Raw genomic sequence first — 27396 nt, 5'->3', positions numbered from 1 at the left:
TTATTTTGTATTTGTCAATTAAAAACGAGCATAACCAAGGTTTCTCGTAAAAGAAAGGAAATGTTAGAGTAGTTACGAGTGTGTTAATGCCGTACATAATTAGGCACGCTAGAACACACTATACGTTCTAACTTTACCCCATGCTTTTCCCATGAAATTATATTCGCACATGTAATATGTTTCGGGAAGTAACAATTACGTCGCGTCGTCTATGACTTCGAAAGTTTAAAATTAAAAAGCGAAATATGTGTCTCTAGAGTTATGTACATTAATTTCATTTGTAATTTTTACAAGAAGATCTATTATATCGATCGAAAAGATCAAAAAATTAATTAGAAATTTATCTCAAGTTAAATTACATTGATCGTCTATAGATTTAACGTTATTATTTTTTACATCAATTATTTCGTATAAAAAAAACTAATTAAAGTAATTAAAATTTTAATAACGTTACAATAAAATACGCTAATGTTTTAAAAATTGTTGAGCCTAATAATAGAAACAAACTATCTTATTTAAAATAATAATTAAGTTATTTTTTTTTTGTCAAAACTCAAAATTTTTCAAATTATCCACTAATTTTTATAAATAAAACAAATATGTTAAAAAATATAATAATAGAATTATATTTTTGTGTAAATTAATAGAAATATTTCGTGTTAAAACACGGAACTTGTTTTTCCAACGATATACAAGTATAATTAATTGAGAGTTGAACTGTAGTATGTCGAATGGAAAGTGACTACTGACCACTTGTGCTAAAACAAACGGCACTAGGAGAGTTCTATGTTCTAAATGAGTACCGTTCATGTAATCCAAAGCCACATATTACAGATATGTGTCGAGCTTTCATCCACAAATTCACATAAATCATTCGTATTACGTTCCTGCAGTTCATCGTAAACCGAAGTGACTATTACCGTCAACTATCTATATACAATAGATATAGATATATTATACATATTTTTAAAAAATAGATTATATATTAAGTTCAATTGTTATTTATACCTAAAATTACAAATTTTATACATAAATTAATAATGTAACATTATTATTACAATAATTAAGTAAATATTATTAAACTAAGTCCACTTATTGAGTCATCAGACTGTGTTTGCAATACTAGTATATATGCAATTTACTATTATTATAAAATTATTATTATTTTGATTAAAAATGTATTTTGATTTATGTATTTATTACACTTTCGTAAGATATACAAAAAATGTGCAAATTATGTTATCAAAGTTAATTGTTAATATTTTGCTTCTTTTTTATTTTTAACTGGGTATATAATTTGTTATTTTTATCGTTTGAGTAAAACTTACCTATAATAATTCTTACGACGAAAAATAATCGAAGGACAAATGACATCTTGAAGCAATGTTTCGCACGTGAGCACTTTCGTAGAATAAAGTTTAGACATATTGAGAGTTTGTATCAAACTATGATCGATCATTCGTAATGATACTGTATTTAGTGATTAGATTGTACGCGATTGATTGTTTGCAACTAGAAGAGGAACATCTTTCAGAAAGAAAATCGTTCGATTTCGTTATCTTATCTCAAAAATGTCGTCACAATGTTTGATACATTTGTATGCGTGTATGAACGTATATATGTATGTATTTAGATAATACATTAATAAAAAGAAGGATAAGAACAAAAAGAAGAGGATGAATACTCAAAGTGAAAAACAAGTTTCGATTTTGCTGCACTTCTTAACAAAAATATATTTGTTATCACCTTTCTTTATTTTGACTCCAATTTCACGTGACATAATTTATGATTGCTAATTTAAATTTGTTTGCTCGTTCTTCGAACGAAATTTTTCTTTATTCGCTTTTAATTATCATTTATATGTTAGTATTGTTGAATTTAATTAATTTATTTATTACTAACACGAAATTATTTTTATTATGCGCTAACAATTAAGTTGAAATATATATATATATTTTTTTAAAGCATTAATATTTACTTATGCACACGGTCATTCAACGTATATAACAATTTATGATTTTTATTGTCGTCAAATAAAATTGAAAATTCTTTATATTTTTAATGTTTTTTATTTACACTCTTTGATTTCATTATTGAATAAGAAATTAAATTTCTGGAAAAAAATTGTATAAAATATATATTGCAAGCAATAAATATTAGTTGATAAATAATAAAGAGATAAAATTTGTTTTAATTGGGATGCACACACGGGATATATTATCATCGTGTATTTTTCCATGTAAAAAGGAAAAAAGAAAGAAAGAAAAAAATGCAAAATAAAAAAAGAGTAATGCGATGCACCCAGATTGATTATCAAATGGGCCGAACACTTTTAATCTGGAAAAACGCCCACAATATCGTTTCGACGCCTCTTGTTTCACTTTGTGAAACGAAAAAGCAAGCTTATCAAAGAATATTCTAAACTAACGTTAACTACTAACTGACAGAGACCACAGTATTGTATTGTCATTCGATACGAATACGTTTTCCATGAAACTTTGACTTAATTCAGAGTATATACAGTGATTTAAATAAAATCAATACAAAGAGAAAGGGAAAGAGAATGAACAAGTATGTCCGGATGTTTATTGTGAAATGTCAGTCAAAGCGTGTAAGATTATTAAACAAATAACATGCAACTAGGACAAAGAGCTTTTGCAAAACGTGTTACACTAATATCGAATATTTTACTATTTATTTTTCTGTAAAAAAAGAAAAAGAAAAAACGAGGGCAAAAACATATGTAAAGAGAATATTTCGTTTAAATTCGATGCTTGCAAATTGTGAAAAATAAATTTTACTTACTCGAGAACGCAGAGAGGAAGTAGAACCGTAGTAAAAGAAGTTTGGTAGTAAACAACAAAAAAACACAAAAGAAAAATGTTATCTCCTTGACACGTCTACGATTGCGAGTCGCGAGATAAAATGATGATCCAGGTATAAATCCAATGATCTCAATGAAATGACGATAAACAACAGATGCACTATTTCTTTTTTTTTTGTTTGATCATTAAAGTTCTTCTAAAAAACTCTCGTTACATACTACTGTACCTTTATTTCTATAAATCGATCTCAACTTTAGAGAGAGTATTTATAAAATGATGATATGCACTCTAAACTCGATACACTCTTGTTCCGTGCTTTGAGGAAAATAAAGTTTGCAGTCAGGGACAAGAGGCGACATATAACGGCGCGTATCTGCACCATCAAAATTGTATGGTCTATCGTATTCGTACGAGGGTGTACTGGTGTACAAGTTAAAGCTATAAAGCCCTACCACGATCGATATTAACGGTATGGGGCCCCTCTCTTTTGCTATGTGAATTCGTTCGGCACAAGTGAACAAAAAAATAGCAGAGAACAAGTAATATATTCGATACATACTAAAACATTCAACAACAATTACAATTTTATTTAATTGATATGTATTTGTCTTGGATATTTCAAATAATAAACAATAAAATAAAAGTATAATTTTTGTTGTAGATGGAAATCATAGAATCAATTGTTATTATTTAATAATATCATATATTATATTATATTATATTATATTATATTATATTTTATTATATTTTATTATATTTTATTATATTTTATTATATTTTATTATATTTTATTATATTTTATTATATTTTATTATATTTTATTATATTTTATTATATTTTATTATATTTTATTATATTTTATTATATTTTATTATATTTTATTATATTTTATTATATTTTATTATATTTTATTATATTTTATTATATTTTATTATATTTTATTATATTTTATTATATTTTATTATATTTTATTATATTTTATTATATTTTATTATATTTTATTATATTTTATTATATTTTATTATATTTTATTATATTTTATTATATTTTATTATATTTTATTATATTTTATTATATTTTATTATATTTTATTATATTTTATTATATTTTATTATATTTTATTATATTTTATTATATTTTATTATATTTTATTATATTTTATTATATTTTATTATATTTTATTATATTTTATTATATTTTATTATATTTTATTATATTTTATTATATTTTATTATATTTTATTATATTTTATTATATTTTATTATATTTTATTATATTTTATTATATTTTATTATATTTTATTATATTTTATTATATTTTATTATATTTTATTTTATTTTATTTTATTTTATTTTATTTTATTTTATTTTATTTTATTTTATTTTATTTTATTATTCGATTAGTCCTTTACAAAAAAAATATGAATAAAGAATAAATATAATATATTTTGTACACAAATTCAGAGAATGAAATTGTTATTGGAATTATTATATTCATTATTAAATATTAATATCGCAGAAATGATTCCGTAGAAATAACAGTATGAATTTGTCGTCGGAATATTATTATACTCGCATCGTTTGTTCCATTTTATTATTTTATGTTAAATATATAAATAATATTGTGATAATAATTAATTTATTATAAATATAATAAAGGACACACACGCGCGCGTGCGCGCATATATATTATTTCCACTTATATTGTCAAGGATACAAAATGAGCATCATAGAAACGAATAATTAAGACACGTTCGTACTCCCCGAGCTGAGTCATTCGATGAAAATTGGCTCGAACGTAGTGCGATAGTAAAAGGTTCCATTTAGTTGAACGTTAGGGGTGTAGGGGAAAGTCATGGTGAATGATTCAGAAGGGTGGAACTGTGGGATAAAGAGAAAAAGAAGGGCCTCGATGAAGGAACACGACTAAAAATCAATAACGTTCCCACTTTCCTTTTCGTTTCTTTTTATTCTTCCTGATAATGTCAGTTCTCTTTAAATTTGTAAGGAGAACATTGTCTAGGAAGTTGGAAGTTTTCAAGTTGGATTTGGGACAACAACTGATGCCAAAATCATGCGAGAAATGCATACGAAATATAACCGATATAATTTACTTTACAATTATATACACATGTATATATACACACACATACCATACATATTTAATTCGTATCTTCTTTTTCATTAATCTATTTTATTATTTATGTATATGTGTACGTGTGTTGTTGTATGTATTAATACTAATCCAAAGCCTACCTGACATTGGCCCTTTTTTATGAAACCCAATTGCTTTGTTATTCAACTCCTAGAAACTCGGTTTTTGGAACTGGCAATGATTCAAGTTTACGTTCCGATTTAAGATACGTGACATTGCCGCGTTGTTTCTTTTCCTTTTATTTCTTTTTTTATCCAAGCAATTTAACCTTCTTTAACTCCATTTTTACCCTATTTATATCAATCGAGTTATATAATTATCTTTTAAAAAAAAAAATTTCAAACAAATTTCTTTGATACGAAGTAATATTTAAACAAAGTAATAAAATGAGAAATGAAACTTATAAAACACAAATTTATAAGAAAAATAAATTAATATTTTTTCAAACTGTATAACTAAAAAGTAATCGTATAATTGATTCGAAATTTATGCTCTATTCTATATGTATACACGAATCATTAATAAATAATTTCAAAATGGCGTGACCTTAATCGACGAACATAATCGATGATCTGTGTCATTAAAATACGATAAAAAAGAAAAAACCTAATCTCTTTTGATGGAGAACGAAAGTTTCTAATGGAAGAAAAAGACACAAGAAGAAGAAAAAAGAAAAGAAGACAGAAAATAAAATAACGAAGGAAAGTAAATGTTCGTTTATGTGTGTGAGTAAAGAAAGAGAGAGAAAGGTGAAAGGTAAAGAGGCAGCATGTTTGCATTTCACTTCCTCGAAGATAATATATATTAGATCTTCCATAGATTTTCGTTAGAAAGGTCTAATAGCTGTTGTTGTTGTTTTTAAAGTAAGAATATTGGTTATTTAGTGATAAAGATGTCGATGGCGAAAGCAAATTTGATTTCCTTATCGTGCAATTCTATTTTAACGGTCACGTGGTACGAGCACTTCAATCGGTTCCTTGTAACAAATAATACAAAAGACAAAGACAGAGAAAGGAGGAATCGAAGGGATAGGGGAGAGGAGTTGTTGACGAGGGGTGACAATGCATCGACTACCTACCATCAAGCAATACACCCCTGTGCGCACGCCAGCAATCGATAATAGTCTCGCACGTGCGATTTCAGGCTACGTCGAGCGTGTGTTTTGTCGTCCTACGAGGAAATCCACCCTTACTGATGTTGTCCTTCGAGATCTACAAAACCTTCTTTGCCTTTTCAAGGCCGTTCATCATCACTCCTTACATCTTTATTTCTTTCTTGTTCCCTATTTTTTTATAAGCATATACCTATGATGCCATTTTTTATCGTTTTTGTTTTGTTCTGCTGCGAAAGATTGATCGTGATTTTTCTTTTATTTTTACGTATCAAGCCGTTCTTGACATTTGATGTTTTGATACGTTGAACAAATATGTCGCGTGTACCATAGGTGGTACACTTGGCATAGAACGTGTTAATGCTTCATTTTTCATTATTATTTTACAATTAGTACAGAATTTCTTTAGTTTATAAAATATTTGTAATTATTTTTAACTCTTAACCATAATGTTGTATACTTATTTTAAGTATAATTTCAAATGTTAATAATAAGTAAATAAAGAGATTTTTACAGAAATGTCTGACAAAATAAAATGTAAAAATAGATGATTCGATCGGAAATAGAGAAAAAAAGAAGAAAAAATTTGAGGGGAAAAAAAGAGAAAGAATCAGATAGATTTACGTCACGTTAGAGAATAAACTAAAAGGAATGATCGCGTGCACGGAGATTGCCTTACCGGCACAATTACACGCTTTACGAGCGAACGCACGTTACGCGAAAACGGAACGAGTTCTAACGTGATAATGTCTCGAGAAAAAGAAAGAGACAAAAATACAAATGCGATCGTATTGGTTGTTACTCCTTAGGTAAGTGCTTAACGCTTTCTCATATAAATAAACTTCTTTAAGATATATGTATATGTATAGCATACATACATTCTTGAATCGTCCTTCGATGTTTACAATTATTTCGTAAGAAGGTCACGTGGTGATAAAAAAGAAATGAAATTAAATATAGGAACTTTCGAGTCTCGGATTTTTCATAATTTTTTTTCTACTTCCACAAGATATGTAAAAAGAGTTGAAAATATAATTTTATTTATTTAACATAAGTCGAAATTATTCAATGTAATTATTGTCCCGCGATTAAATCCTATAATATTATCGTGTTATGCGTGTAATAAAAAAAGATGACAAAAATAAGTACTTAGAAATTAAATAATAATAATTATTATTATACTATTTCTCAATAGTTTGTACAATAAAAAAAAAATACTATTGTGTAATAAAATTTCACCATAAACATTGACCATGATTTTATTTTTTGCATCACATTAATCGACCAATTTTAATTTAATATTTAATAAGTTTATAAATTGTCGAATTTGAAATATCTTTTTTTGACATCAAAGTAAGAAACGAATACAGAATTTGTTGAACAGCCATGACAGGTGTAATACGTTTAAAGGAATGGACCACGTATATTATAGAAGATAGAAATTTCAGTAAAATAAAGGATACGCGATACTAAAGGCTAGGGAGTTTGTTGGTTGACTAGCAAACAGATTGCTGCTGATGTGGTAGTCGATTCCTAAGAAAAGTTCATGTTATGTGTTGGTTGATATCTGTGGGCTACCCACGCCACCACACGATGCTAAAAAACACTCGATATATCTATACGTATGCAAGTGTATATGGTATGTGTATTTGTGCTCGCTCGAGCGTTTGTGGGTTACACTCAACCCACGTAAGTAAAGTCGCCTTCTTCGGCCATTCTAAGCCACAAGGCATCTCCTACACGTAACTATACTCACAAACGTAACTTTGTGTCTACATACCGGGTGTCTACTTTCTTTAATTAAAACTAAAAACCTTTACCTGATTGGTCCAATGTAAATGAACATTTCAAAATTGAAATGTTGATGAAGATTAAATTTATGTTTTTTTAATAGTTTTTTATAAATTGTAAAAATTATCTGAATGTATCTGTGAAAGTTTCATTTCGACAATTATTTTTAATCAAATTTCTATCAATTGAATTTTACCATATATCTTAACACGTTTGATTTTTTTACAAGATTTATTGAGATTTAAATATACAAGACTTTTTATTATTGTAAATGTAAATTAGTTTGACGTTTATATAGTTAGATTTTTAATTTTTTAAAAACAGTAATTAATATATAAAATCACCTAGATAATATTGATCCACCCCTTGTGTACGCTTCAAATAAGCATACGAAATTAAGTCTAAAATTTTTCAAAAAATAGTAATTGATTTTTAAAATCCTTTATGAACTTTTGGTCTATTCACTATATTTACATACTTGCACAAGCACATACATGATATTATTTACTTGATTTTATGTTTTTACAAATAATTAATTTCTAACTTTAAATCAAAAGTTTTTTATCTACCAACAATAATATTAATAATAATAATAATAATAATAATAATAATAATAATAATAATAATAATAATAATAATAATAATAATTATAGTAAATGAGTAAAAAATTACAAACATATCAAAAGAATCCATTAAAGAAATTTATTTTCATTTTACTGTGATATTTTTTAATTAATTTTAGTTTTGCTTTGTACAAATACTACGGTTTATTTCAAAACTGCTTTATATTCGAAACCAGAGTCAAACAATAACAAAATAACACAAAGATCACAGTCAAATGAATTTCATTAACTTGAGTCCTTCTTTTTGTTTTTTTTTTCTTCTATTATATGTATAATATCAAAATCCAACAAGCGGAAATAAAAATAGAATTTCATAAAGGATGCCATACCCTTTCTACGTGAAAATAAAAGGGTAAATTAATGAAACGAATATTACCTATTCTATACATATATGTATGTGTGTGTGTATATATGTTTGTTTATTGTGTACGCATGAATAGAGTGCATTCTGGAACGGTTACGTTTGCACGTATGAATTTACCTATGGGTGTACGACCTTTCATTCGACTAATGTTTTGAATTCCAACCGCGAGATCGCTCCACTATGCAGAAACACATCGCGAGCGCCTATATTGTCGGTATCTCTCCTATTATTTTTATTTTTTTATTTATTTATTTTTTTTTATTTACTTAATTATTAATTTAAAAACAAATTTTAGATATATTTTATACTTCATATTAATTTATAATACAATTTCAATTGTAATTAGAACATTTGCTTTACACAATAATTACATTTTTCTTTATTTTAATTATTTATTTATTTATTTTAGAAATAAATGTTGAAAACATTTTTTTTATATTAGTTAATAGTACACATTTTCTATAATAATTAAAATATTTTATTTATTTTTTCATACAAAAGTGTATTTTAAATTTCTGATTCTAAATCAGAATCAGTTTATTTATGAAACTAAAAGATTTATAATCTTGTGTAAATAAATCTTATATAATGGTGGATGAGAAACATAGAGAAAAGGAAGAGTATATATATATATATAAAATAAGTGAAAAAACTACTTCCTCGTCTGATAAATAATCAAGCATATCATGGTCGTCGCGAAGCCATTGTGCGAGCCGGTGATAATCCGATAAAAGTGTGCTCTTTCATACCGCTCGATTTTAAAGATTACACTTTTCTCTGCTTTTCCGAGTCGATTATGCTGCAAAGTAATTCATTGTTTGCATTCGAGAAAAGAGTAAAGTAAAGATAAAGAGACGATGAAAAAAAAGAAAAGAAAGAAAAAAATGTGAGAAAAAAGATAGATCGCAGAAATACTACCCCTTTTTCCCCTTTTTTTTCATTTACAATCCCAGAGTTTAAAACGCACGAAGAAAATTATCAGAGTGATAATAGAGTGTATGGAGAGAGAGAGAGAAAAAGAGAGACAGAAAGAGACAGAGAGAAAGAAGATCAAAATTGAACTTCGAGCTTTATTTTCATTCTTTTCTTCATCTTCTTCGTCTTGGCGTCATATTACTCGGAAGAATTGCAGATAATAATTACAGTGCAGAATAATATCGTAGTCATAACCTATGTGTATTTGTGTATTTTTTGTTTTAATACAAGTTTTATTAAACTTTTGATCACTATTTAAATTACTTTCGTTTAAAATTATTCTCGTGTATTTACTTTCAGTTATCTTTTTTTTTGCACATTTAAATATTATGTATTTTAAATAACAGTAAAAAAGAGGTCTTTCTCTATAATTTGTAAAATCAAATTTTGTCGAGTTATTTATAATTTTAGCTAATAATATAGTATGCCTCTTAAAATAATAAAATATTTTTTAAAATTAGTATTTAATATTTTTAATTTATTTATAAACTTCTTTAACCCACCAAGAATAAATTAACAAATACACAAGCTTTGTTTTATTTTTAGGAGCTCTCAAAATTATTAAATTCTTATTTAAAAATCTTTTTTCTTTCTAAACTATAATACCTTACTAATAAAAAACAATAATATCAAAAATGAAAATATATTAAATATTAATATATTATATTTATCCAATTATTAAAAATATTCTATATAATATTTTCCACAAACTTTAAACATTTGAATATTTGACATTTCACCATTATGCCATAAAAAATAGGAAAATTATTTAAATTACATGCTTTAAATGATTCACCCTTTTATATATACCTACACGAAATATTATTATTATTATTATTATTATTATTATTATTATTATTATTATTATTATTATTATTATTATTATTATTATTATTATATACATTATATATATTCATGCATAAGAACAAATTTTTCTAGGAAATGAAAGTAAAAGAGCAAGTAAAATGTGTTCTAGAAAAGACCTTGATTTATTCTATCGACAAACCTACTCAAGCATTTGGAATCCTTCGTGAAGGTACAGGTGTTGCTCTTTCAATATCACTCTCTCACACTCACACTTACTCACTTACTCATTCACTCACACTCATTCATTCACACTCACTTACTCACACCATTTTATCAAATAGATAAAAGAGAAAAAAAGAAAATCGATAGAAGGAGAACAGACTACATTACATTAGATTATTATTATCATGTTCCGATAATCTTCATTATCGATATTCAATGTTCTCGTGATACCTAAAAGAATATTATAATTATTATCACCAATAAGCCGCTTAATCTATCGTTTCTCTAAATAAGGTTTTACGTAGAACTAATAAAATGTTCGAGATTTTTTAAATTAGATGAAGGTTATATTGCTTATTCTGGAATAAAAATAATAATCCTTTTACTTTGATATTATGCTAGTCGAGAACTACCTACGCACGATTTGAAATCAACATTGTAACACCTAGTAACAAAGTCAAGAAAGACATAGTAAGTATATATATATATATATACATATGTAAAATTCAATAATAGTGGTCTCATCTAACTTCGATTATAATTTCATATATACATATATGGAAGAATATCATCGAATAAAACTATATATATATATATATGTGCAATCGATTTATTATGAAATTAAAATTAAAATAAACCAAAAGATTATTAATTGTGATTTAACAGTAATAAAGAAAACTCGATTAACTAATTGTGATTTATAAAAATAGTAGATAATTAGTTATATTTGTAGTAAATGAATCATAGTAAGTTGACTAGGATGTTTGTTCACTTTAAATATGATTTAATGATTCTAAAATAATAAATGATTAATTTTTGTTTATAAAATAGATCTACAAGAATATCAAACAAGTGTCTGCATATATCTGTACATATATGTATGTATGTATTTATGTGTGCGTGTAGTATGTTAAATCGTATCATAGTGGTCTGACCAGACTCTTTGTATCTCACTTGAAGTCACCGATCATGCTTCATTTCTTTCAAGTGAGTTTCCATTCTCTATGATTATAGCGTATTCATATCGTATAAATATCATACAGACCATAGACAAATGACATTTAAAACAATCTTTTTAACCGTAAAAAAGAAGTGAAACATAAATTGTATTAGTTAAAAGTAAAATATTATTTCATACATATATACAAGAATATTGAACATATTTAATTATGTAAAATTAATTACAAATGTATTTAAATCATTAGAATGAGTTATTTGCGTTCTCTACATTAATTATAATTTAGTAAAAATGATTACTACTATTATTTACTATTACTATTATTTTTTTAAATTTTATTTTATTTTATTTCTTTCTTTTTTTGTAAGAAGAATTTTTATTTTAGGTTAGCACATTTTTTGTAATAAGTCTATCTGAAAATGAGATAAAATGAGAAGTATTTTACGAACTATTGCAAGAGTTTAACACTTTAAAAAAGATCGTAATTTTATTAAAGAGCCTTTGAAGTATACATACACTTTGTATCGTGCTGCAGCACTGCACCCTAATAGGCTTTTCCGATAGTGAATGAAATAGTCCTTCGGTTCATTAAAGGATGTTCATAAAAAAAAAATAAAAAAAGAGAAAGAAGGGGAAAAGTGTAAGAATATACTTTTTTCTTGTTTAAATAATTTTAAGTAAAACGAAGTTATATTTGTAACTGACCTACATCTTAAAATGGAAGTTGAAAGAAAGAAAAGAAAAGAACTATTGATATATTGAAAGTCGGTTCTATTTTAAAGAAGAATATTTCTCTGCAGACTTTTCCATTATTTAAGATGAAAAGATATTTTCTGCTTTAAATAATGAATTTACCAATAAGTAACGTCAACATTTTCAATATCTTCACAAATTGAATAAATAATATTATTTAATAATAATATATTCTAGTGAAAAGAAAAATCCTAATGTTATTTGTTTAATTATAAGAATATATAGAAAAATAAACGAAAATTAAGTACAATTTTAATAAAAATATATGACAAAATTATTCTTTTTTATTATTTTAATATTCATATTCTAAATAAAAATTATGAAAAACATTGAGATCATCGCGTATATAATATTATAAATGTATTTCTTATATGTTATCTTAGGTTTGTGAAAATAAATATAATATTAAGCACAAAAAGAACTAAATTATCGATAGAAATATTTTGATAGAAACATTAAAGTAAAGTCACTTACTCTGCGTTATAATACGTTTTGAATTTCTCGAGGATGACACAAGATTCGCTAACATTTCCCTCTCTCTTTCTATTTTCTTTATCCTTCTACATTTCTATCTCGTTTCATGTACTTGACGCGTACGTCAACAATTCGAAACATGACAAACTTTAAGCGAACCTCACGTATTTTGCATAATTCCTAAATGGTATGTATATAACATGTTGCATTTTCTATTATAAGCGCTTGTACCTAAGTGACATTTTTAAAAAGAATAAAAATCATGGAGTTCTTTACATTTCAAATATATACGAGGATTGTTGAAAAGTTTTGTGTCTGTTTTTCCCCCAAGTTTTGACCACGTCGAAAAAACAAAAGTCAGTTTAAACGACGAAAATACATTGTTTTTATGTTAGACTCAAAACTTTTCAACTCATCCATTTTCTGAATTTTTGTTCTTATATCTTACGTAAAATTCTTTTATTTTTTATACTTGTCTATAATTTCTATACAATATTAATCATTTCTTTTTTTTTTTAATTTTATATTTGAATATTTAGGTATTATACAATAATTATAATTATTTAGTATTTAAGATTTTCATAATAATCGTCAAAAAAAAAAAGAAGAGAAATGAAATTGAACGAATTTTTAAACATTAAAATCTAAGAATAGTATTATATATTATAAATACACGAGATAGGAACAAATCCAGTTTTATCTCAAGCCACGATCTTTTGACCTTTTGATCCTCAAAGCGCATCACTCTCAGTCAGCTTTTTTCATGTCAATGGCGTTTCCCGAAGAAGTCAAAGTCGAAGTATACATACTCCGGTTTACGTCTTTTCGAAAAGCTTCTTAAAAAGCTCGAGACAATTTTTTACCAGAAATTTTTTCCCGTCTAAATATACGAGCTTAACCCACATATCTACGTGGTATATTTCTCAAATGTGTACATATGTATGTATATGTATACACGTACATAAATGTACGAACATAAGGTTATCGGATAATAAAATATGTTTAAATCTGACGTCATTTTTATTATATTCAATCTTTTAATCTTTGATATTACGACATATTTTTAATCATTTGTTGAATAATTAATTTATCTTATTTAATAATGTTATCATGAATTTCCATTCGTATATAGTTTTACAAAGAAAAATTCAAGTTGTATATATATGTTTAACGAGTTTTTTCCTACATCCTTTTTTATCTTTGAACTAGATTAAAAGTTCCTTTTCGAAGAAATAAAATATCAGAAAAATTAACGAATGGATGAATAACAATAAATAAAAAAGAAGAAAAAAGAAAGACAAGCAAATTAGAGTTGAAGAGAGAAAGGATAAAAAGAGAAACGAGTAAGTAGAAATCCGGTATCAACGAAATGCTCCACGCGACGAGTAAGTTTCTTCACGTATTCTGTGATTTCCATCTGCGAGGGATCAGTGTGTATGTGTGTGTGTTGTTTAGGTGTGTCACAGTCATTATATATAGAAAAGCGTATATGTAAAGGATAGAGAGAGTAGTGCGTGGGCAAATCTACTATGCGTTTCAAAATTTAATCCATGAAATAGAAAAAGAAACGAGCAGTTTCTCCACGTGATGCATATAATATTAGTACCTATAAGAGTAAGAAAGGGAAAGATTGGAAAAATGTGTATGAATAAGAGAGGAAAAGAGAAAATAAAAGTGCGTACATATAAGAGGAGAAAAGAGAAAGAGAGAGAGAGAGAGAAGACAAATGCGTATGGGAAATAAAAAAAATAGGAATGGAAAAAGAAGAAAAATTCATAGGTATGTGTAAGTGTGTGAGGGAGAAAGAAAGAGAAAAGAAAGAAAAAAATATGTATGAGAGAAAGTGAGAAGAAGAAAGAAGAAAAAATGCGTATGAGAAAAAGTGAGAGAGAGAGAGAGAGAAAAGAAGAAAAAATGTGTACGAGAGAGAGAGAGAGAGAGAAGAAAAAATGTATACGAGAAAGAGAGAGAGAGAGAGAGAGGAAAATAGAGACGAAGTGCATCGACAGTGGTTTTTCGCGGGTGAACGTGAATGAGAAAAGCACGAACGTGAATCGTTATAGAGAACTGGCAGCGAGTGCTGACTATTCCTACCTACCGTCGTGATTTAAAGAGGAACGAGAGGAGATGGTGAACGGAGGGAGAAGGGAGGTGGCGTCGAGACGCCCACTAGTCGCGAGTTTGCGCCGTCGCAACGCTTTCCTTTGTCCCTTTTCGTAAAATTTCACTCACTCATGCTTTCTATCTTTCTCTTTTTCCATCTTGTTCACTCTCTCTCTTTCTTTCTCTCTCTCTCTCTCTCTCTCTCTCTCTCTCTTTCTTTCTCTCTCTCTCTTTTTCTCTCTCTCTCTCTTTCTTTTTCTCTCTCTCTTTCTATCTATCTATCTATCTATCTATCTATCTCTCTCTCTCTCTCTCTCTCTCTCTCTCTCTCTCTCTCTCTCTCTCTCTCTCTCTCTCTCTCTCAGTCGTCGGTCGTTTTATCTTTCGAACCAACCACCCTGTTTCCATCTCTATGTCCCCCCTCCTCCTCCTCCTCCTCCTCTTTTCACAGAAACGCGTTAGCCTTTTATTCGAAACGTTCACGGCCAACGCTCAAAACAGGATCACTTTTCTCTACGAAGAGTGTATTTTTTTTTGTCTCACTATATTTTTTTCTCGATATGTGAAGTAGGGATATATAGATACATATGTATGTACGTATATGTTCGAAAAAACTCGTCGTGTAGTTGACCGCAGGCGCCATCGAAAATTGCGATTAAATTCGACGAGTGACCTCCGGAGAGCTTTCCCCTAGGGTTATCTTTGCCAAGTGAAACTTCGTAATTGCAATGCATCTTTCTAAATTCCATTGATCGAATCTATTTCATTATCTCTCGCGCTCTCTCTCTCTCTCTCTCTCTCTCTCTCTCTCTCTCTGTCATTTTTCTTTCTCATTTAGTTATTTATCGAATATTTAGTTAAGAGTATTTTTATTACTGCCACTTGAATTTATCGACTTGTTGGAAAATATTCAAAATATCGTATTTATTTGAAAGAGAAAGTTAAATATTTGTTGTATAGATTATTCATTCTAAATTATATGTTATTCATTCTACTATAATTGTAAGTTTGCAAAAGTACACTTATATGTATATTAAATATGCAATAGAGTAGAAATATGTTATAAAAACATTTTAATTTATTATTGTACAATTAATATATTAACCCTGTATTATGCATGTATATATAGAGTCCAGTCTATTCCAATTTATAACTATATATATTTATTTTCTTATAAGTTTAACAATATTAAGTGCAATATCTATAAACGATATATATATAAGAAATTTTAAATGAATACGTACACCATACGTACACCATATAATATAAAACTACTTTAATTAAATAATAAGTATAATAAATTATTAATTTAACCACTTGGCATATTTTGACGTCTCCGAGACGTCATTCATTTCATGTGCCATTGTAGACTTTACCGTCTCCGAGACGTCAAGAACTGTTTTTGGTGAACAACGTTCAGTATTGGGATCTCTAGCACTTAAATACGCTATCTAGTGGCTAAATTCAAAATTAGTGTAGATGTGCCGAATTGCTGACAGCTGATTTCAACTACACGATATTTATGTAGAAATATTTATATTTTTAATTGTATGACTTGCTTATTTATTATTGAAAGTAGAATTGAAAATAACTAGTATCGTTAAACTAAAAAATTGTTGCAAAAAATTTCTTTTTTTGGTTATGGAGTTCCCAGCAAGAAAATATAAAAGTAAAGTGTATTCCTGTGTATTTGGTTGTACAAGCAAAGCTTGTCGTGATGAAAAAATTAGGTTTTTTCAATTTCCACCTCCTAATAAACATTTTGTTTATCGAATAAACAAATTTGGTGATAAAGAAATGATTGATAGACATATAGCTTGGGCAAAAGCGTTAAAATTTAGAAAAAGTATAACTCCCAATATGAGAGTCTGTTCACTCCATTTTATTAAAGATGATTTTTTACCTTCACGTAAGTATTTTCAACAATTATTTTTTCTGGTTATTATAAATTGTTAAATCAATAAATTTACGCATGCTTATATTGTTTTTGTGTATTGTTATAGCTATTGATTCAACTCGAACTTATTTAAAAAAAAAACAAGTGTTCCTAGTCAAAATCTTCCTTTAGGATCATTCAAAGAATGTGCTTGTCCTGTAGATCAAATAGATTCTCGAGAAGAAAGAATACGTAGAAGATCAATTAAAAAAGAATTAGTGACAGTTAATGATATTGAAAAATTGAATCTGAATGAAAAAAAAGGGAAGAAGAGGAAGAGAGATCAAGAGGAAAAAGAAAAACAAGGTGATAAACATGAGGAAGGAGAAAAAGATGAAGATGGAAACGAACAAGAAATTGATAATAACTTAAATTGTAATGAAACTGAGACAATATCAATTTCTACTAAGAAGAATGCATTATTTTTAAAATAATGTAAAAGTATAGGGATACAAGTTCAAAGTTATTTAATGATCCTAAAATTCTCCTCTTTAATTACATCAAAAGAAGAATTAAGTACACTGACTGGTATTCCTACTTTTGAAGTATTGAATTTACTGGAAAAAATAGTCGTAACCGTACGACCAAAACACAAAACATTCACAATTAAGCCAAATTAAATGGTATCCTATGGGCGCGTCGACAAGCATTTTATTCGTATGTCAAGTGGTTAATTAATCTGCATAGCTAAAATAACAAAAATAAATACCTACCGAAATTAGAATCGATTGAAATAGCTTCTAATCTAAAAAAAGAAGGATTAACTGTTAAAATGAAAAGAAAAAAAGAGAACGAAAGAATCAAATAAACGATCGCAATACCGAAGTTCGAAGAACAGAAAAAGAAATAAAATAGAATTCGAACAATTAAAGGGTGAAGAACGATGATCGTAACAAATATTTACGTTACTCTCTTTAGTATACTTAACTCGTTGCTTTTCGAACCCTTTTTATTCGAACGACTAACATAAGAGTAGGAACACGTGAGGAATATGGCGGCGGTCTCGTATCGTCTACGAAGACGAAGAGAAAAACAGGAAGGGTTCAACGTCAGGGGCCACGAACAAACCAACCGACCAACCAACCAACCAATGAACGAACGTCTACGTAGACTTTGTTACACGAATGTTCCGCAGTATACTTACACGTCTCAGGTAATGTCTACACGTTGTACATATGTAAGTATTTATACATAAATTCATATATATATTTGTGTATAAATGTGGTATATGTGTGTGCATAAAAGCGTTGTGCGTGTCCTTATCCTACGATCATCCAGTGATTATGCAGTGGCGTCGACGCAAGAATAATAAGTCACGTACGTCGTACCTTAAGTATACAAGGGGTATATAAGTGAGCACATTGTTGTTGACAACCCAAACCCTTGTCTAAAAAAGTAATTTTGATTACTGTTGAACTAAAATAACAAACAAACAAAAAATACAAATAAAAATAAAAATAAAAAATAAAAAAAAAAGAATATAAAAAGAAATTCTAGAGCTCGGTGTGTAGTACCTTTTCTAAATTTATTCAGCTAGGCCGGTAAGTGTTTTATATTCGTTGAGGAGAACGATGGCCCTCGTGTTATCGTCGATGCACGAAATACGAGCTAGACGGAACGTGTGTGTATGTATATGTGTATGTGTGTATGTATGTGTGGGTGTGTATCCGCGCGTGGCTGTGTTTTTATGTAAAAGTTCGTATTCGTCGTGAGTTTTCTTCTATATGTGTGAATGTTTTTTTGTTGTATGCAGCGTGTTACGTTGCACGTATGTGCGTATACGAGAAAAAGAAGGAAGAGAGGACAGAGAACTAGGGGGGGGGGGGGGAAGAAGGGAGAGGGAAATAGAAACAGAATAAAAAATAAAACGGAATTAGAAAAAAAATAAAAAAGAAAAATCTAAAAAAACACGTCGATCCACTCGAGTTTTCAAAGGGAATTACGTTTCACGAGTTTTCGCTTCGGCTCGTTATTTCCGTAAAGCGCACTACGATTTAACCCTCGAGTAGGTGCGCCTCGTTCTGCAACGTGAACGGGGCTCATGCTCTCTTTTGTTGATCCTAAGGACGTTCCAAAAGAGAAAAATAGAAAGAGAGAGAGAGAGAGAGAGATAATAAACGAGTTGAGGTAGGAAAACGGGAGCATCAAATCCCATTAGATTTTCCATCCTTATTGTTTTCGAATCGCGAAAGCGATCGATTGAAATTAATTAAGAGAAGATAAATTTGAGAAATGGTAAGAGAAATAGAAAAAATTGCTCTCACGTTCGAAACTAATTACAAGCGTTACTTATAACGTACACGGCGTATCTTTTTTTATCTTTTTTTATCTGTGTATGAATATAATAATTTCATTATTATTATTTTTTTCTTCTTGTACTTTTTGTCTATACGCATGTATAATTTTCCATTTTCATTAAATTCTTGATAGTGTTATTATTATTATTTTTTTTTGTTCATAAAATATTTTATTTATTATTTTAATTAACGTTTTATTGTTATTTTTTTTCTTGTTACATTTGTAACATTTTTGTTGCATCAATTAATCGATCCACACATCGGATTCCCATTTGCGCTTTCCCGTTTTAAATTCCCCCATAAAAAAACCGAATACGCATGAAACACTATATTATACAGTTAAAACGTTAAAGATCAAATCGTTTTGTACACGCGTATCTTCTTTTGGAATCGTTAATAAAATTAAACGCACAATATGGTCAAACGTTGACCAGAATGATAGGAAAAGATACACACATGCAACAAACAGAGAGAGAAGAAAGAAAAAAAGAAATAAAAAGAGATACAACACAAAAACATATGGTGGTAACAGTAGAACATAATCGTGACTATTCGTTTCGTGCACCCACGCGAGTCGTTCAAGAATCGACGAGGGAGGCATCGTTTTCGTTAATTCTCGGAATTTAAGAGTGAAAGGTCACTGACCCTCAAAGAACAGGCACCCAACATCGAGACCAAACAAAAGAGAGAGAGAGAGAGAGAGAGAGACAAAGTAAGTAAGTAAGAGGGATCGCATGTCCAGAGGCATTAAAGTGCGAGAGCATAATTACGAGCGGCGACAAAGGGCCAGAAAGGAAGGGAAAGTGGGGGAGGAGGAAAAGAGAAGAACTGAAGAAGTGAAGAAGGAAGAGAAGCGACAAGGGCAGTTGCAAGCCAACATGGAGACTCTCCCTTTTACCACCACCTCCCTCCCTTTTATTCTCATGACCTTTTCCTCCAAGCTGTGGTTTAAACCCACGGGGTAACCTTAAAACCCAAAAGTAAGCATGAGACACCTAGTATAGTAAAGTTAACACGAACAAACGTTAAGTCCTCCTTTACTTTGGTCCAAACTGATTTTCATCAACAGTAACAAACCTTCTACTAGTACTCTTACTAATACTGTTACTACTTTACTATCATTATTATCATTATCAAATTTTATTTAGTTGCTCTATGTCGTTATTCTCTTATACTAGGATTAATTAGAATTGCTACGAGAGTATACACGCGATAATAAACGTAGTGCACAAAATCTCCTTCATTTATATTCCTGTGAAATGCAAATATATGTGTTCTTTGGAAATATGTTGATATGTTGTCGAGAAAATTAATATTATCTAATGACATTATTTAATATGAAAAGTTATTGTGAATTTCGACGATATTATATTTTAAATTTATCTGTTCAAACGAATCTTTGTGTATATAGAAGATTTTTTTTTTTGTTAATGTTAATTATTATCGAGAAAACTTTTATTTGTTTTTGGTTTAGATTACCTAGCTGGCAAAAATTTCTACAAAAAAATTAAATAATTAAGGCTGATATTTGCTTATTCTTTCTATAATATTTAAAAAATATCACAATAAAATTTTATAAAAGAAAAGAAATAAATGAATAGCTTACTGTTTAATTATTCATTATTTTAATCGTTGAACTATGAATATTGAGAAACAAGATTTATGTAATTTTTTAGAGACTTAATATTATTAAGGTTCAATCTTATAATTATTATAATGTATAAAAATATATTAAAATAAAATAAAAGATAACTTAGTGTAATCATTACTTATTAATATATAATTATATAACTACACTATTACCATAATATATTAATTTATTTGTATAATATATCATATATTTATTTTTTCTTCATTTAAGTAAGTCACTGTAGTTTTTATAATATTTTTGAGTATTAATAAACGTTTTTTTTTTTATTATAGTAACTATTTATTTTTATTTAATAAATCAACGTATAATATTTCAATATTATTATATTAATTAGCAAATAACAATTAGAGGAACCCATCGTGGACATATTGAATAGGATGCACGTGCGTGTCTATCTATACACGCGTGCAAGTACGATGATAACATCGAAGGAACCCGGCACGAGTCCTCATAAGTATTTTCTTTGATTTTTTGTTCATCCAACGAGTCGACGAATGAAGAAGAAGAGGAAGCAGAAGAAAAAGAAGAAGATATTAAGAGAGAGAGAGAGAGAGAGAGAGAGAGAGAAAAGAGATCGGAAAACGACTCACAGCCTTTCGCTTTTAAGGCCTCTGCTTGTTGTCCGTGGGGTCTCCGATCTAACTTTAGAACTAGACAACAGGACCACTTCCAGAGTACAAAACGGTAGTAGTACGACGAGGAACATCGTTCCCATTACCCTTGCAAAGGGCTAACTCAACTACTGATGGATTTCCTACGTAGGAAACTAAAATACGATCGATTTAAATGCCAACTGTTAAACCTCTACTTAATCACGTCATTCTATTTTTATTTTCTATTCTAAAGTACTAATTTATAGTATGTTTTTATTCTACGTATGAAAACACTACTGTTTTAAAATTATTTTTAAATATCAAAATAATAATTTAATTTTCCTTGAATAAGACAAAATACTAACAAATTATTTCTGAATATTAATTTATATTTTTGAATATAAACAAATAATTTTATTTTTCTATGAATGAAATATTACATTCATATAATATTTTTGACAGTAATTATTTATGATACTTTAAATAAAATAACTTTATTCTTATCTATGAATAATAAAATATTGTATTCAAATAATATTTTAAAATATTCATTTATGATTTTTTAATAATTTTCAGTCAACAATTAATAATTGTTTTTATAATATAAATTATATTCGATAAAATATCGATAAAAAAAAATCAATTGAAAGATAACAGTCTTGACAATAACGACAATATAAATAAATTGAAGAAAAATATGAAGCTGCTTATTTTAATCACTAAATTATCACTAAAAATTAATCACTTAATTACTTCATCCTTATTATTTTCATCATTTTTAAGCTACTGATACGATACTCAGTCTCATTTTTATTTTTATTTTTATCTTTCTGTATTTCTCGTTAGTAGACCGTCGACAAGTGAGTTAATGAAGGCGAATGTAAACAGAAAATTAAAAAAAAGGAAAAAAACACATTAGAGATAAGAAAAGCATCGGAATGCTGACAAATGTCATAGACTATTTCTTTTTTTTCTATTATTCTTTTTTAGTCAATGCCATTCGTGAAAATATCGGAATAGAATCTTTAAACCGGATAATCCGTAAGCGAATAATCAGATTGTAAATGAACAAGCTTTGTGTGTTACTGTGAGAAAGATGACGACAATAAAAAAATCAAAGAAAAGAAACAGATACGATCCTTATCCCTTGAAAAGCTTCTGCAGACACTACGAAATGATCTCAATTATAGCAGGGTTTCTCGGCTAGCAATAAATAAAAAAGTAAGAATCTACGAAGTGAATTTCAAAGTTCTTAAAACGAATCTTAAACTTTCTAAACTATTTTTACAAAACAATTATTTCTTTTCTGAGATTTTTAAGAATAATTTTTATAATTATGCAATTTTATAATAAAAGCTTATAATCCTACAAAATGATTAAACAGAAAATATTTGTTTAAAAAGTAATTGATATATTAAATATTTGTCAAAAATTTAACCCGTATTTACTTTTATACAAAACTATGACTAATATTTTACAATATAAAAAATTTTTAATTAAATATTATATTGTTTAAGTATATTAAAACAATTAAATTAGCATACGCAATAGTATTATATAACTTTATAATTGATAAAAAAAATTTAACCTAGAAAGTGTCGAAAAAAAGGTAGTAAATTTACTAAATCATTTAGATTGGCCCTTTGAACTAGTTCGGCAGTTTCAGTTTGAATAAAGTAAACATCTATCGAAGAGATATTATTTGTAGATTGTAAATATGAACGGTGAGTGATATTAGAAAGTGAAAAAGGCTCCTTCGGTTTTTCGAATACAATGGGCTAGGAAGAAGATACTAGGATCGATGCTTTGTTGTTTGTGGTTACTGAATAGCTCCATGCTATTCCTGTAGTTAACAGTGAATAAGAAAAAAAAGAAAGAAAGAGAGAAAAGGAGTTGCTATTACTGATCCATAGTCCTCTTTGCAGTGGTCCATCGGGAAATGATCTATTTTTACAGTCTAAAGTAAGAGCACACGAAGGAATATATACTATGTATATACTTTGTACAATCTTGAAATGTATTATAAAAAGAAAAACAAAAATACATATATATATATATATATATATATATATATATATATATATATATATATATATATATATATATATATATCCATCCATTTTTTTTTATATCTCTCTTTCTCTTTTTTTCCTTTTATATATATATAATATTATTTTATATATTATATATATATAAAAGGAAAAAAGAGAGAGATATAAAAAAAAATGGATGCTTTCAAAGATAATACATATTTATACATTGTTTTTCTATAAAATATCTCTTTCTTTTCATCTATTATTCTAATATCAAAATAATAGTATTTAAGATACAATATCACAGTATAATATTGAAAATATTAATAGTACATTTAATATCGATATTATATTACAATATTATAATTGTATAATTGAATATAATAATATAAATAAGGTTAAGTCCAAAAAAGTTTCCAAGTATTGTATAGGATGACGCAACAAGAATTGCAATTTAAATCCATTATTGAAAATTGTGCTTAAAGAGTCGTCATACTGTAATAAGAGACACTTTAGTTGATATCATTTTCCACATATAATTCCTATGTGCATTAATTACAATGATACGAATAAACCTGAACATTTAAAAATATTTTGCATTAATTGAAATTTATAGTTTCTATCGTGCCACCGTATACAATGTAATAATATTGAGCTTGTAAAAAAATAATTACAAAATAAGTATTATTTATTATTTGAATAAATAAAAAAAATGTAATATTTTTCTCTAAAAATTTAACCAACAAAATACAATACTATATCATAGTGTTGCAATTTAGAAGTGACCCTATTTTATTATATTCTTAGCTTGACTAATACATAATATTGGAATTTGTATTATTTTATTTTTAACTACAAATTTTGGGCCAGCTCCAATAGAATATTGCATTATAATCTTACAATTAGTATAAGTATGATGAGCCTAATTTATATATATATGTGTTATTCTTAGTATTTATTAATTCTTAAACCTTTGGATAATTACATTGCATTGCTATTAAAAAATAAATAATACTATATTATATTCTTAAATTGGTATATAATTTGATATTAAAATTTATGTTTACCAAATTAATAACGTTTATTCAGATAAAATCGTCGCATGATCGAACGATGATTTATCAAGTCAATAATTTATTTTTACTACGCCATTGCCAGACGGAGAAAATTAAATCTTTTAACTCGAGACGTGTGAACTTTGTACCATGAACTCTTCTTACATATTATATTATGCATATGATCTTGACTTTTGACTACGTACAATTGATATTATTTTCTAACTATCAAAGAATAATTTAGTTTCAATTATTTCTACGTAATCGAATATATTCTAACACAGATTGTTTAACACATTTCTCTTATTAATATAATTTAATAATTTTTTTTATCAGCTTAGTAAATGTTTATAAAAATTTACTTTACTATAACAGATTTATTTGTTGTTCTTTTTTAATAATACTGACAATAAGTTAAAATCGCATTTTATAAAACCACTAATGCGCCTTTGTGTTGAAAACACGTTTCTACCAGATGTATTCTGTAACACCATACTAAAACTATATAGGACAGCATACTTCTCGATTCATTTCGTGGAAACATAAATCTCTTTTCGACCACGTGGCCCGTTTTAACGAATTACCACTCCTTTGCTATGTGGATTTCCTTCCTTATGGGTCCTTAAACTGTCGAATATCGTCAAACGAACAAAATTCATTCAAATAAGGAACCGATCTTCTTTCATTTTTTCTTTTCTTTCTTTAAATATGCACGAAACGAGTAAAAGAATCGATATATAAAAAACATAGAGTTAATAAAATTGTTATCGATTATTATCAAATATTTTTTGCAAAAAATAAATGATAATTTATTATATATGTTTTATTTTCTTTCTTATCAAATAACGAAAACTAAATAGAATACAATCGTATCTAACATTTTTTGATTACATTCAACGAGTAAACAAATTTTTGTTTTCCTTATCGATTCAATCTTTATAATACAACCATGATTCATCAAACTCTTATCCGATTCTTGAAATTCTCTTCATTCTCTGAACACTCGAACCCGTAAAAGTAAAAGTAAAAAAACATAATATAAATATAATATAAAAATATATTAATATAATATTATAAAAGATTATTGAATTTGTATAAAGAAAAAAATAATTTTAAAAAATCTGATTAAAAGTAGGGAATTGATTTTAAGAATTACTTTTGAGCAATTTCCCATCCATACTAGGAATAAATTTTATTCTAAAAATAGACTCGTAAATAAGAGAATTTTAAAAACACATTTTCCCTCACTCTTTCCTTCCTTTTTTCTTTCTTTCTTTCTCTTTATGTGACCTTGCCATCTTCAATTTATCTGCTCAATTTTCTAGAACTTTTGGAAACTTGCCACAAACGAAGACATCGATTGGAATTGGTAAGGTCGCCAAATATCGTATCATTCAAAATTACTAAAAAGGGAGAAGGGAAACATTTCTCCTATCGCGTCTACAAACTTATATTCAAGAAAAACTTATTCAAACGACACTATTGTCTTAATCTTTTTCTTCTGATTTTTTTTTTCTTCTTCGTCTTCTTCTCTTTTTCCTTCTGTTTATATGTGACCGAAACGAGAAATTGCCAGATGTTGCCACTGCTAACTCCAAGTCTGGTTAACGTGCAAATATCTCTCACGCCAAGCTAATTTCTAATTTCTTTCTTTTTTTCAGTTTTGTATTGCATTATCTCTCTCTCTCTCTCTCTCTCTCTCTCTCTCTCTCTCTATCTATCTATCTATCTATCTTTCTATCCTTTTTTATATATCTTTTTACCAATGGCATGAAGTTCAAATTTAAACAAACAAACAAAATGTCTAAATAATTTTTCTTATTTACCTATATTATTAGGTGGTTCGGAAAGTCTTTTCGTTTTTTACTGACGCAATAAAGGCATTAGTTGATGCAAACCGACAAACAATAACACATGAGATCGATGAGAGGTTAAATTTATCAAATTCAACTATTTATGACCACTTGAAAGGTTTAGGTTCAACCTCGAAGTAAAAATTGTCTTCATTTTTACAAAACAAAAACGAAACGACTTTCTAAACCACCTAATATATATATATATATATATATATATATATATATATATATATATATATATATATATATATATATATATATATTTATTATTTATTTATTTATATAATATAAATATATATTATATATTTATTATAATTATAATATTATAATTTATAGTAATTATTTATATAAATTATTAATAATTTAATAATTATTTTTAATATATTAAAAAATATATTATTTATTACAGTAAAATAATATATATATATATATATATATATATATATATATATATATATATATATATATATATAATAATATATTTATTTAATAATAATTAATTAATTATATTAATAATACAATAATATTATAATTAATATTATATACATAATATAATATATATACATTACATACATTATAATTATTAATATTAATTATTATGTAAAATTAAAAAATATAAGTAATTAATATTATATTAATAAATTGTATATAATAAAAATGGAAAAAATTAATATTAATTAATAATTAAAATGTAATAGGAATTCGTATTAATACGGGCTATAATACGGTAAGGTCAAAAATATAAAGTGTCATTAAAAAACTAAAAGTAATTTTTGTATTGCAATGTATAGTCAATCAAAAAAAGATTAATTTTC

The 27396-nt window shown here is 27.1% G+C and overlaps 2 protein-coding genes across 4 annotated transcripts in view; one reads left to right on the top strand and one right to left on the bottom strand.

The window, feature by feature from the left end:
• Positions 1-27396, bottom strand: part of siz (Brefeldin-resistant Arf-GEF family protein schizo) — a 105414-nt gene that overhangs the window by 67063 nt on the left and 10955 nt on the right. Inside the window, exon 1 of one of the 3 annotated variants that reach the window (XM_015333194.2) lies at positions 2806-3150. The exons of the other annotated variants lie outside the window; for them this stretch is intronic. The gene's annotated coding sequence lies outside the window, so the exon portion shown is untranslated. Of the gene's footprint in view, positions 1-2805; positions 3151-27396 lie in introns of those variants that run through there. 3 annotated transcript variants of the gene reach the window in all.
• On the top strand, positions 12929-17329 carry LOC107072886 (uncharacterized). The gene is made up of 2 exons (XM_089179084.1): positions 12929-17069; positions 17164-17329. Exons 1-2 carry the CDS (start codon positions 16802-16804, stop codon positions 17226-17228), a joined length of 333 nt encoding a protein of 110 aa, XP_089035210.1. The 5' UTR covers positions 12929-16801; the 3' UTR covers positions 17229-17329.

Source organism: Polistes dominula, unplaced genomic scaffold, assembly GCF_049000335.1.
Source record: "Polistes dominula isolate Pdom_NZ unplaced genomic scaffold, Pdom_raw_medaka contig_37, whole genome shotgun sequence".
Lineage (NCBI taxonomy): Eukaryota > Metazoa > Arthropoda > Insecta > Hymenoptera > Vespidae > Polistes > Polistes dominula.
Note: the sequence above shows the minus strand (reverse complement) of the source record. Positions and strands in the feature narration are given on the sequence as shown.